Here is a 13,989-nt window from a genome sequence, read left to right as displayed (position 1 = left end):
TAATGAGCTTTAAAAAGAGCCAATATCTCTCAGAGGAGATCCAAAACATGTTAAAACAGATGATGGATAAAAATAGACTGATGGTGGGTGTGCGTCTGTGTGTGTGAGTGTGTGAGCGCGAGAGAGACAGAAAGAAAGGAAGAGAGGGAACAGGAGGAAGAGAGAAAGAGAGTGATCCAGTATGATGCTCTGTCTGTGTATGACAGTGATCCAGTATGATGTTCTGTCTGTGTATGGCAGTGATCCAGTATGAATGATGTTCTGTCTGTGTATGGCAGTGATCCAGTATGATGTTCTGTCTGTGTATGGCAGTGATCCAGTATGAAAGATGTTCTGTCTGTGTATGGCAGTGATCCAGTATGATGTTCTGTCTGTGTATGGCAGTGATCCAGTATGATGTTCTGTCTGTGTATGGCAGTGATGCAGTATGATGCTTTGTAGGAGTATGGCAGTGGTCCAGTATTTAGCCATCTGTGCACTCCGCTCACTCTCACCACCCGTCTGAAATTACGCTTCTCACGCATGTACACCCATAGGAACAGAACTGGAACAATGTCGCCTGTAGAGCTGAGAAATGCCCTGCCAGATTGTAGAAAAGCCATAATTGAGAGTTATGCTTCAGGGATAAAGAGATATGTGGGTTAATGTTGGTTACAGCAATGGTTTGAATCGCTTCAAATTGAGCGCCTGCAAAACTGTTATTCCTATCTAACCGCCATCATAGTATCTTTATACATTGTAAGGATCTACATACATTGTACGTAGAGTAATGAGCAAAACATGCCCCTGGAACAAAAATGATAGAAAACGGAAGAGAAGTGGAATGCTGGAATGCTGTATTTTCTAATGAATGAGTCTCTTTTTAATTAAGTAATTAGCGTATTAAACCCCTAAAACACTGCTTTCATCCCCCAACAGAAACTGTAAAATAGTTTCTCTGCATCTGCAAGGCTCTGCCTTCTACCTTACTGGGGTGGGGGAGCAGCGCCTTTCATTAACATCTTAAATCAAGTCATTGCCCTCAGTGACACGCAGAACTCAATTAGACGAGGGCTCTTTGATTCTCCAGCCAATTAGTGACACATTTAACAGTGGCTGTTTGACAAACACACTGCAGCGTCCTCACTGTCAAGTCAAGTGTTCCTTCATTAATTCCCCTTGGGAGGTGTGGATGGAATCATACACCTGGCCGCACAATGCATCCAATTCCCACCAACAACCCAGTCAAGAGAACATTCCATGCCATTGCTGGTCTGCCCGACACCATCGGAGCGATTGACACCCTCCCCAGATGTGTTTCCATATCTCAACAGAAAGCAACACCACTCCCAACAACATTCAAATCATCTGTGATAGAACAGAACCACCTGCTCAATGTGGTCTCCCGCTTCCCAGGAGATGACTCCGACATCTTACAGAACAGCTCTGTGGGTGTGCACCTCAAGCAAGGAGATGCTGGAGACGCATGGCTAATTGGTATGCATCTGTGTGTAATTAATCGTTCCAGCAACAATAGGCTTCTATTCTTCTAATGACTTGTTTTATGAGATCACGGATATGCGCTGGTAGGAGGTGGTCTATTTCACATCAGCCCATTTCTTTTTCACTACAGCCGCTGTGCGCTCCACTCCTGACACCACGTCAACCTCACCTGTTAACTAACTTTTTTTGGGTGGCCTTGTTTCCCTATACTGACACTACTATAATTAATAAGATGTCAAGCTTATGTTATACTCCTTATCTATCCACACCTGCATATAATCCTTTTTACATATCTGTAGATAGATAGTTAGATACTATATACATCTGTACATATTCCTTACCTACTCTTACTAGTTATGATGCTGGCCAGTATGACTTACTACCATACCTGTATCACTGTACATATTAATACCATTAAGACATATTAAACTCTGTACATACATCTGATCAGCACTATTACTCAGTTGTTCTAATTTATATATTTTATACACAGTTTAATCACCTGGACATGGCAAATGACTATTGGGTGTTTACTGTTTATGTATGCAAATTCAGGTGTACAAGAACGTAGGGCTGGGCGATATGGCCAAAAATGATATCGCGATAACGATATCGATAACAATATCATATCACTCGATATTCGATATTATCAATATTGTTATAAGTATAAAAACTATTTTCTTTCTTTTTTTAACAACAGGTGTATGTTTATTTTGCAGCAATTCTTTGTCGTTGCCGCCATCTTTAGTGTTACATCCCCTCACACTCCAGTTCTCAGGCTGCAGCTGGTTTAAAAGCGAAAGTAAACCGGCTTCTCTGCTGGCTGTGGCTCCAGGGGAGTTGAACAGTTCTGGCTCTGCTAGTTTCTTTTCCATCTTTTGGCGCTTTTTTGGTGGACAAACCACCGCACATGTGACTCGTGACTGGAGTCTAGCTCTGCTAGCACACATAGCCTACTGTGTACAGACTGTTTCAAACTGTATTTTAAATTAGAAAGCAAACAAAATAAATGGAAAAATAAATCTCAATTTGGTCAGTATTGTCATTTGGACAAGCAAAGCCATTACTTTAAGTTGCAGGCAAGAAAGACAAGTCTGTCCACCGTCTCTGGTTTTAAAACTGCCCTGTTGCAGGTCACAAAAAAAATCAAAGAAAAAATCCGATATCCCCCCCCCCCCCCCCCCCCCCCACCGATATCAATTATTAAAATATATCGGGATAATTATCGTTATCGTTATATCGCCCAGCCCTACAAGAACGTGCATTACATTTACGTAATATTACATTTAAGAATCAGTGGCATTCCTCATTCGGGGGAGCGCAGTTGAGAACACTGGTCCATTGTCCATTATGTTTCTGTGTTTACTTCTCAAGCAGTCCTGAGGAGATCCTTTCCACATTTCCAGTGTGTGTTGGCCTTGACTTTGTTCACCCGTGCTGTGGATAGTTCTAGCATGATCACATCCAGAAAATATTCTAACCATTTTCTAGTGTACAGTTTATGTGGTGGCAGCCAATGTTGAACTATGGGTCTTTTGGCTGCAGTCTCATCCAGTTCTGTGTGTGAGTCATCATTAAGTACATGTTTGCCAACCACAGTTCTCGCCCTTTTTCTTAGCACCGTCCCTATTGGGGGGGAAGGGGGGGGGCTGCTCGATTATGGAAGAATCATAATCATGATTATTTTGATTGATATTGAAATCACGATTATTAAAACACTATTACTCATTGATTTGAGAACGTCATATGACGACGACTGAATTAGTTTGACCTTTCTTCTCTACCAAAGGCTGACCTTTCAGAAGACGTTTCACAATAACTGTAGCAGCTCCCTCCTCCCTCTCAACATGAGCTGAAACTACCGTTTGGAGCGTATGCATTCGGGTCAACCCGATATTTTCATGTCAAGGACCCCTAAATTGATGATCAGATGGTCAGTGTCTCATGGGGTAATCTTTATGAATGAAATAGTGAAATAAAATTAGTGCCCATTGGCCACTGAAAAACCCATATCAGTCGACCACTAGTGGAGATTTTTATAATGTTTTTTTTGCTACAGTAGCGCTGTTAACCCTGATCACCCTGTGGATTAGGGGTGGCAATCACCAGAGGCCCCACAATACAATATTATCACATTACTTAAGGGTGCTTTCACACCAGAGCTGTTTGGTCCGGACTATCGGACCAGAGTTAGTTTCCTCGGATAGTCCGCTTTTTTTGGGGTGGTGTGAATGCTCAGTCGAACTCTGGTGCGGACCAAACATGCGAACTCTGGTCCGCCTGAAAACGTAGGTCTTGGTTCGCTTCATCGGACCAAACGCAAGATCAAATATAGGAAGTGACCTGATAAACTGTGCATCTTGGGTAGAAGGAAACAAAACAAACACAGCGTCAATGCCACGTCAAAATAAAAAAAACTGCGTCAGCAATATATTAATAAATAAGCAGAGAATTAAATTAGATGTCCATAACATGTGTTTTTAATTAGCATAGCCTAAATAAATATGAATTCAAGAAGTTAAATACTGAATTAACGACACATATTTATTAACAGGCTGAAAGTTAAAACGAATAACGGGCTGAAAAAACAATTAAGACTCTTATTTTTGTATCCTCTTTCTCAGATTTTTCTGTTTTCTCCCCGTCCCAATTTAGTCGTTGTGCCAATTCCCCCCCTCCCCTACCTGGTTGTTGTGCGCATGTTCTGCTACTGGTCGGTACAAGGGAACCCTGAAGTCATCCGCACGCTTCCTCCGACACGCGCGGCGACAGCCAGTGACTCTTTTTCCACCTGGCAGCGAGGACTCTCATTGGTGAAGTGTAACGCGTGGGAGGTCACGCTGCCTTCATCAAGTCCTGCCTCCGCTGAGCAAGCGCCCAGACCTGACCTGTAGGCGTCGCTGTCCACAACGCCAGATTCCCACCCATGACTTGCCCTCCCCCTAACCCAGCCAAACGGGTTAGTATAGCGATCAGCCCAAGCCCCAAGCAATGCCGACTCCGGGAGTCGAGACCGCAGCCTCTTGCATTGGTGACAAGCGCAATCTCCGCTACGCCACCTGACCACTCAATTAGACTATTATTATATAATATAGGCTAAACACAGTGCGTAAAAAATTTCTTTAGTTTGCAATAATGCAACTGCAAGCCAATGTTCCGAGACATATTACATTTAATTTGTTAGGCTATTTGAATACACTGTTAGCCCTAAATGGTGGATTCAAATAGCCTAACAATTACAAATATATAAATATGTCTCGGAACATTGGCTTGCAGTTGCATTATTGCAAACTAAAGAAATGTGAATTTAAGAAGTTAAAACGAATAACAGGCTGAAAAAACAATTAGCCTATTTAAAGTCTGTGACTTGCTTCGAAAAAGTGGGAGTTCGGGGGACGAGAAAGACAAGTTCCCTTGGTATGATGACCTAGACGTTATACTTGGCACAAGACCCACATCCAGCCCGAAACATGTCGTTGAGTCTTTCGAAGATGAGATCCATCAGATGGCATCACCAGCTGAAAATTGTGATGCCTCCGCTGATCTGGAGTCTGTATTTCTGTGTGTCTAGTACAGTGTTTCTCTCTTCACTTCACGCCAGAGCTCTTTAGCCCTGCACCAGATGGAAACATTAACCCAGGCAAACTTGTAGTCCAGAGGGCTCGCAGTCACACACGCGCGCGCCGCGCACACACACACACGTTAGGGCTCGCAGTCACGCACACACATTTCCACTCTCTATTGTGTCCAATCGACGAGAGCCGTTTTCGACCGCGTGACATTGTTCAGAAAGTTTGGTGCGCTTGACAAATTGCAATGTGAATGCAAACCGAACCAAATGAAGAATGCAACCATGTTGCAACTTCACCCCCCGAATCGCACAGAGTTCACCAAAACTATATGTGAAAGTCACAATATGAATAATGGTATATTTTTTCAACTGCAAATTATGATCCTCAACTGAAAACATCCAATTTATCTAATAAGATAACGTTGCTTATCTAATAACAGAACATTCAGTCTTTTTATCTCACTTCAAAAAATAAAATATTGATACTCGATTGTCAAATTAACTTTTTCTATTGTTTCTATAAGGAACTTTCGAGTCTATTCGTATAGCCTGATATCGCAACACGAAAAGAGTCACCCGTTATGTTGCAGGACAAACGTAGTTTCCGTCATGTCTGCAGTAAATGTTGTGTTTAGACCGAACTGTCCTGGCTTTAGACGGAATCAGTGAGTCACTGGTGTTTTCCCCGTCAACACAAAGTGAAGTGCTATTGTCAAGACGCCGCCGCCTGTTTTACCAGCTGAAACTACGTGTCCCAGCAGGCAAAAAAACAACTACCACATTATACCCCTACAAGCCTGGCACACAGCGCCACGAACACCTACAGTGAAAAACACTGGTTTCCACATCCAGTACTCAGCTCATATATCATACACTACACCATGAGCTTCCACACTGCACAGTTTATACAGTTATAGAGTTGTATTGTTTATTGAGAGTCTGGGGGGACGGGTTGCAGAAGAGGCATTTCACTGTACATGTATAATGTGTTATGAGACTAATTAACTTCGACTCCGACATACATCATATCATGTATCATCGGATCATACAGAGGCCTGGTTACCGCTATGACTCATGGGATAGCCCTTCCCTTTGATCTGAATTTTGTCTAATTACAGCCTTGTGTCAGCCAGGTGGAGGGTTGGTCAGTAACAAGACTTCTGTCTCTCTCTCTCTCTCTTCCTTTCTGTCTATCTCCATCGGTCTATGGAGAGGAGGGGGAGGAGAAGATGCTGGGGAGGGGGGGGGGGGGCTGATTCAATTGAAAATAATGAGGGTGGAGGGAGTTCCTGTAGCGACAACATGGTGGAAGACATGCAGACTTCTTCCACCCACATGTTTCCCAGGATCTGTGGCAGGTACACAGAGACTCACCCTACTCACAACAACATCTCCCTGTATGCCACGCCATCCTTAAGCAGCTGACAACTTTCAAGACGGTAAACACCTTTGATGGCCGACTATTTAGCTAAATAATAGGCAATTAGGCCTACAGGGATGACCTTTGTGCAAAGCGTTCCGTTAGATCCAAGATCCGTACGCAAACAAAGACGTTGCTTCATCTCCCTCGCTCGTCGTGAGCCCCGGAGAGGTGTGGTGATGGAGAGGCTGCGCTGGGGAGATGAAAGGACCAGATGAAGGAGGGGGAACTGGAGACGGAGACAAAGAGAGGTGGAGGGGGAGGAGGAGGTTTGACGGAGGAAATGGCCTCACTTACTCTCTCTGTGTGACGCCTCCATCATCAGTGCAGGCTACGTAGAGGACTTTCAGGGCCCTGGCAGCTGCGCGTGATGGAGTGCAAGGGCCGGGATCCAGGCTCAGGGTAGGGGAGGTGGGCTCGTCACCGCCGACCTCCTCGTCTGGGAACCACGCCACGATGGAGTCGCAGTTCAACAGCCAGACCTTGTGGGGGAGGAGCGGGCACAGGCAGGATGAGTGACAGCTCAAACCTCCCTCCATCACATGAGCGCACACACGCACACACACACACACACACACACACACACGCACACGCACACACACACAACTGATGTTCCACATCACACATCACACACACAAGAAGCTCAACTGACAGACACACACATATTTCTATTTCCCATTATTCACATGTCGTAGCCTGTTATCATCTTTAAAGGTGTGACAAGGCTGGCCATACCTTAAATGCTTAAAACAGAACGAGAAGCATTCCTACAAAGGAAATATAGTCTTTAATGTCCATAAAAGCTTAAAAGTTACAAACACATCCATTGGCAGGTACTAGGGATGTTATAATGTGTTGACTAAACGACGTCTTTCGTCGTGTTCTCCGTGTCGACAGTAATCAAAAATACTTGTTTTCCTTTGCTTTTGTAATAATAATAATAACTTAGTTTTATATAGTGCCTTTCATGAAACCCAAGGTCGCTTTACATAGGGCATAGGGTAATGATGGCTTATTCAAAATGTTCTGAAAACTTTATCGTTTGCTGAAATAGCCTGTTAAAACATTCAAAATAAAATAAAAGCAACCTGTACCCTTTTCCAAATGGGAGAGTGTAGTGTGGTAATTTAGTGAACCATTTAAATAACGAGGCGGCAGTTTAGACTCATTGTACGAAGCACCATGGATTGAGGATAATGGAGTCACTGCTAGGTGCTCCTCTATAATAAGGAATGAAAAAGCCGGCACCTTGAAGATTGTGCTGCAAAAATGAACGCTGCGCCTACATTGATTCATCAATGAAAGGGGTATAAATTTGACATATTCTTAACAACGTATTTTACAATTCTAATGTAATTGTGGTGTTGCAGAAACAACAGCTGGATGGTAAAGTATCCGTCAGTTCCAAAAGTTCATCCTCTCCAAACTTTTCCGGAGCTCCCGACGCTCGGCTGGTTGAAGTGGAGCTAGGTAGCCAGCAGGCTAAATGCTCCGCGACGCTGAACTGCCTGCGCCGGTCTGTCTGTCGAAGACCGAGGGAACCGCATCAGGCTTCAGCTGATTAGTGGTCTTCTGGACAAACCTCCCACCCCCAACAACATAATCCGAGGCAATGAAGTGTTCGCTGCAGATCTTCATTCCCTGTCCAACAGGCTGATCGCGCCGCCTGAGTGCAGCCAGCCTGAGCCAACGTGCCAACAACACTGTTTTCTTCACTGGTAGTTTGTGGAAATTAACCAACTTTCCTCTCTTTTTCACACTGTAAAATTAGTTTGAACAGCCAGGAGCAATACAAAAAGAACCACCGCGGTCCCGTTGTTTGGTAGGCAACATTTGACTGACCCGACAGTCCATGTTTACTATGCAGCTAACCAGCAGTGTATACACCAAACCAACACCGTGACGTCAGCAACAAAATGGCGGCGCACATGTTCATAAATTCTACATAAATGGACATTACAAATCGCTTTTTCTTAGAAACGCCTTATTTTTATAACGTGATTTTTTCTGTGGTTTATCTAAATACTAATTTGATGCTATGACTATGTTTATATCGCTATGCTTCATCTCCCCTTTAAAAGAGTTCAGCTTTCTCAGCAGGTAGATCCTCTGCTGACCTTTTTTAACAATACTCTGTATTTAAGTTGAACTTCAGTTTACAGTCAAACACAGTTCCCAGGTATTTGTACGATTCAACAATGTGTTGCTAGAATCAGGAATCAAGAGGTTTATTTGTCACATATATACCAGGGCATACAGTGAAATGCGGGTGGTCATGCCCGCATCGATTGTGCAATAATACAATAATAAAATAGACATAGAAAAAACAGGTAAGACATAAGATGTGCATGATAAAAATAGACATGCTAAATTCCTGAGAAGGCACTTGTTCCTATGTACACTACTATACAATATACAATTTTAACTCTTGTCATTATGTTTTACTTACTATATCTAAACCAGTGGTTCTCAACTGGTCTAGCCTCGGGACCCAACATTTTCCTTAGTCATTAAGTCGCGACCCAAATTTTTAAACCACTATGATTTATTTCAAATGTCTTTTTTTGCAATAATACGCAATCTTTCATGCACTGTTAAAAACATGAAATAAACACAAAAAAGTGTAACAAAAATGCAACTAGGGCTAAAACCCCAATGAAATAAATTAATAATAAATAATATATGCTTCTTAGCAGATTTCTTAGCTTAACATAACAGACCTAAGTTTGGGGGAACTAATGGGATAACTGGGGTTGCAACAAAAGTGCAACTATGGCTAAAAACCCAATGAAATAAAATAATAATAATAAATAATGATGCTTCTTAGCAGACTTCTTAGCTTAAAGGGGAACTCCAACATTTTGGGAAATTAGCTTATTTAACATCTTCCCTGGAGTTAGACAAGAAGATACATACCTTTTTTGTCTCTGTGCGTGCATTTTAGCTTTGGGAATAGACGCTCCGTTAGCATAGCTTAGCTTCATCACTGGAAGTGAGGCAGGACAGTAGCCTTACAGTGCCTTACAGTGTATTACAAACTTGATATGCATGACCTTGGTGGGCTCTAGGTCAACTCCTGAAAAGGGGGTCAATGTCAGACTTTGCAATCAAAAGTTAGGGGGCTAATAACCCTTGCCATAATTTCAGTGCGCCCCCTAACTTTTTATTGCAAGGTCTGACATTGACCCCCTTTTCAGGAGTTGACCTAGAGCCCACCAAGGTCATGCATATCAAATTTGGTCAATGTCAGACCTTGCAATACACTGTAAGGCACTGTAAGGCTACTGTCCTGCCTCACTTCCAGTGATGAAGCTAAGCTATGCTAACGGAGCGTCTATTCCCAAAGCTAAAATGCACGCACAGAGACAAAAAAGGTATGTATCTTCTTGTCTAACTCCAGGGAAGATGTTAAATAAGCTAATTTCCCAAAATGTTGGAGTTCCCCTTTAACATAACAGACCTACAGTAAGTTTGGGGGAACTAATGGGATAACTGGGGTTGCAACAAAAGTGCAACTAGGGCAAAAAACATAATGAAATAAAATAATAATAATAAATAATATATCCTTCTTAGCAGACTTCTTAGCTTAACATCCCAGGGAACTAATGGGATAACTGGGGATGTTGTTTGCTCCTGACAAGAGTCTCAAAGTCTGGGGTGATGGTAGACAAAGCAACTCTGAGGTCATGCTCAATGTCCAATCTGTTCCTCTGCTTTGTCTTCAGCTGGACCAGAGCTGAGAAGCCACTTTCACAAAGATAGGTAGTGAAAAAAAAAGAATTTCCACATTTCTTTTTATAATAATCATAATAATTTACACACACATCTGCGACCCACTCAAAATGGCCCTGCGACCCACCAGTTGAGAAACACTGATCTAAACTATACTATACAAGAACCACATCTGTTCTTTCCTTTTGTGTTGTGTGTGTGTGTGTGTGTGTGTGTGTGTGTGTGTGTGTATGTGTACTTGTGAGTGGAGAGTTCATTGTTCTGATGGCCTGGGGGAAGAAGCTGAGCCGGAGTCTCTCTGTGCTTGTAGCGTATGTACGTAGGCGCTTGCCTGACCGCAGCAGCTTGAACAGGCTGTTGTTGGGGTGGTGGGGTTCTTTCATTATTCTGCAGGCTCTGGATTTGCACCTCCTGTTATATAAGTCCTGCAGGGGTGGTAGTGCAATACCCGTAGTACACTCTGCTGAGCACACCACTCTCTGGAGGTCCTTCCCATCCTGTGCCGTGCCGTTTCCAAACCAGGCAGTGATGTTTGCAGTCAGAATGCTCTCTACAGCCCCGGAATAGAAGGAGTGGAGTATCTTCCCCGATACTCTGAACTTCCTTAACGGTCTCAGGTGATAGAGGCGCTGTTTAGCCTTTTTCATCACAGAATATATGTGTGTTGACCATGTCAGGTCCTCTGTGATGTGGACTACCAGGTACTTCAAACGGCTCACCCCGTCCACAATAGTGTGTCACCTGCTGTATTCACTATTCTCCTAAAATCCACGATCAGCTCTTTGGTTTTACCAATGTTCAGGAGTAGGCCGTTATCCCGGCACCAGCATGCCAGTTCATCAACCTCCTCCCGATAGGCCTTCTCGTCATTGTTAGAGATCAGCCCTACCACCATATGTCGTCCGCAAACTTCACTATGGAGTTGGAGCTGAACCTGGCCACACAGTCATGTGTGTACAGTGAATACAGCAGGGGGCTCAGAACGCAGTAGATTGAAATAAAGGTGTTCTATTTCAATTTCAACCTGATTCAATTGGATCTTTGTTTCCATATGAAGTATCATAAAATGTATCATATGAAATGTATAATTTATTAAATGTATAACATTATAGACCAGAACATTACCTCAAGTGACTTTACTTTGCAGTAACATTGAATTTGTCAACATGCTTCTCACCACTGATAATAATTACATTTACTGATGTAACTCCCTGACCATGCATGCTATATTTACACATGTAGTATTGCTGGATTCAGCACAACCACACCTTTCCGGAAAAGCCCTCATCTGTGTTTCTATGACAATCCATGGCAGAGCTACTACAAAGTAAATGAGAACATTCTGCATATATTCATTTTTTACATTTCCGCTTATTTTAAGTATGTGTACATAGGTATATATTTCCTACATGCATAAAGTTATTCACATCCATGTTTTTCTATTAGGTTACGCAACTGTCTGACTGCTAGCATGTCAAGTTTTAAAGCTCTTGGAGCTTGTATTATTAATCTACATGAGTTTATATGTCTCAACTCCCATACAGCCAGGTTATATTTTGGTTATTTTTTCCTTTGGGGGTGTATAACAATATCTATCAATTTAACAAGTTTTGCAGTAAAATATTTTATACAAGAATCCATTTCATATATGGGAGACCTTAGAGATGAGGAAAAACATTCTTGTGTTTTGTTCTACCTCCGGTAGGGGTATCTCAAAATGTTGGGGGCATTAGGGTGGTCGGGTGGCGTAGCGGAGATTGCGCTCGTCACTCGTTTGGCTGAGTTAGGGGGAGGGAAGTCGTGGGTGGTAATCTGGCGTTGTGGACAGCAACGCCTACAGGTCAGGTCTGGGCGCCTGCTCAGCGAAAGGCAGGAAATGGTGAAGGCAGCGTGACCTCCCACGCGTTACGCTTCACCAATGAGAGTCCTCGCTGCCAGGTGAAAAAAGAGCCACTGGCTGTCTCCACATGTGTCGGAGGAAGCATGTGGTGGACTTCAGGGTTCCCTTGTACCGACCAGTAGGAGGAACATGCGCACAACAACCAGGTAGGGGAGGGGGGGGAATTGGCATAACGACTAAATTGGGATGGGGAGAGAAATTGAAAAATCAGGCAGAGAAAAAGAGGATCAATGGGGGCATTGTCACTAGGCTATTCCTCCCGGTCACCAGCAACATGTATCAGCCAAATGCGCAACGCAACATGGGTGCTACATGGGTGGTACAGTAACAGTCTATTGCTCGATCCATCTCCAATATATCACGATGGACTGTGTGCCGGTGGTCAAATACCCGAGGGTGGAGAGGACTTGAATGTGCATGGGGGTGGCATTTGTGTGTTTTTTTCCCACGCTCCAATTTGGGTCCCAAATTGTGGTACAAATCAAGGAGAATGTACAAGTGTCTCGGGTAGTGGACTCTAGTTAAAATTATGTTCTCTCTGCAAATAGACTGCCCTATCTCTGAAAACAGCTCCCCGCGGAGCGCAGTCAGCACACCCCGTAGTATTCCGATAACGCTATATAGATAAACCATGCATTTCTGCATTTCAGAAAGAAAGACCTATTCCAAATGCTATTCATAGGGTTCATGACGGGTCATACAGAACACGTCACTGTTGAAACTAATGCATGAAAGTTCATTTCCGTGTTTCAGTCTTCATATTCTACCGCTTGGTGACATGTACGCACGGTCTGAGCTGTGCGTAGATATACGCACAATCTCAAGCACACGTTCATTTGGATAAATCCCACACTTTGCTTAGAAATGATTGTATGCACGGTTTACGCACATATCTGTGTGTACGCACCATTGATAAATGAGGGCCCAGGTTTTAAACCAAGGCTTGGTTAATCAACGAATCAAGAGCACCTGCATCAATTAACTCCTGACAAACAAGACATGTCCAGTTACTGTTTAAGGTTCAAAATGAATGTAGCACTGAATTATTGTGACATATGAATAGTGAAATATAGACAAACCAGACATAGCCTACACACTTTGCTCAAACTATTTACAATAACATTTACAATAAAAGGTGGGTGTATGGGCCTTAGCTTGTATTAAATGCAAGCAAAACTAAATTCATGGAGAGAAATATTGATCAAAACAGTTTACTAGAAATGGGTCTGATATAGAAAGGGTAACTGAATATAAATATCTTGGAATCTGGCTCGATACATTTTTGTTTAAATATCATATAAACAACCTTGCCAGTAAATTGAGGCAAACAATTGGTTTCCTGTACAGGAATAGATCTAGTTTCCCAATTATGTGTAGAAATAGGGTTATTGAAGCAGTCTTTCTATCTGTATTGGATTATGGAGATGTGATTTATAGAAATGCTGCCCCTTCGACTCTTAAACCATGCAATTCTGCTTAATATCATTCTGCTCTTAGATTTATCACTGGTGACAGATATGATACACACCACTGCATCTTATATGAGAAAGTGGGTTGGTCTTATGTGGCAAATAGGCGAAATCAACACTGGTATTTATTTATCCTTAAGGCCATTAACGGGAAATGACCTCCTTATCTCACATCACTATTAGTTTGGAACACTAGACCCTATATGACACACTCAAATGATTGGCTTACACTGGAGGTCTCCCATATACAGACCCAACTTGGAAAATCAGCCTTTCATTATAGTGCCCCTACTACATGGAACTCTCTTCAGCTCTCGCTGAAGATGAAACTACCTATAACGCAGGGGAAGTTTAGAGGCTTACTTGCAGGCCTGCCTGCAACAGTCTGTAACTGTTTTTGACTTAGCCTACTTAT

The 13,989-nt window shown here is 42.8% G+C and overlaps 1 protein-coding gene across 1 annotated transcript in view; it reads right to left on the bottom strand.

Annotated features, from left to right (window-relative positions):
• Positions 1-13,989, bottom strand: part of ube3d (ubiquitin protein ligase E3D) — a 69,709-nt gene that overhangs the window by 22,251 nt on the left and 33,469 nt on the right. Inside the window, exon 8 of the mRNA XM_084336004.1 lies at positions 6,771-6,955. Within this exon, the coding sequence (XP_084192130.1) occupies positions 6,771-6,955 (185 nt within the window). The remainder of the gene's footprint in view (positions 1-6,770; positions 6,956-13,989) is intronic.

Source organism: Notolepis coatsorum, assembly GCF_963971535.1.
Source record: "Notolepis coatsorum genome assembly, chromosome: 19".
Classification (NCBI taxonomy): domain Eukaryota; kingdom Metazoa; phylum Chordata; class Actinopteri; order Aulopiformes; family Paralepididae; genus Notolepis; species Notolepis coatsorum.
The sequence above is the reverse complement of the archived record's forward strand: the minus strand, read 5'-3'. Positions and strand labels throughout refer to the sequence as shown.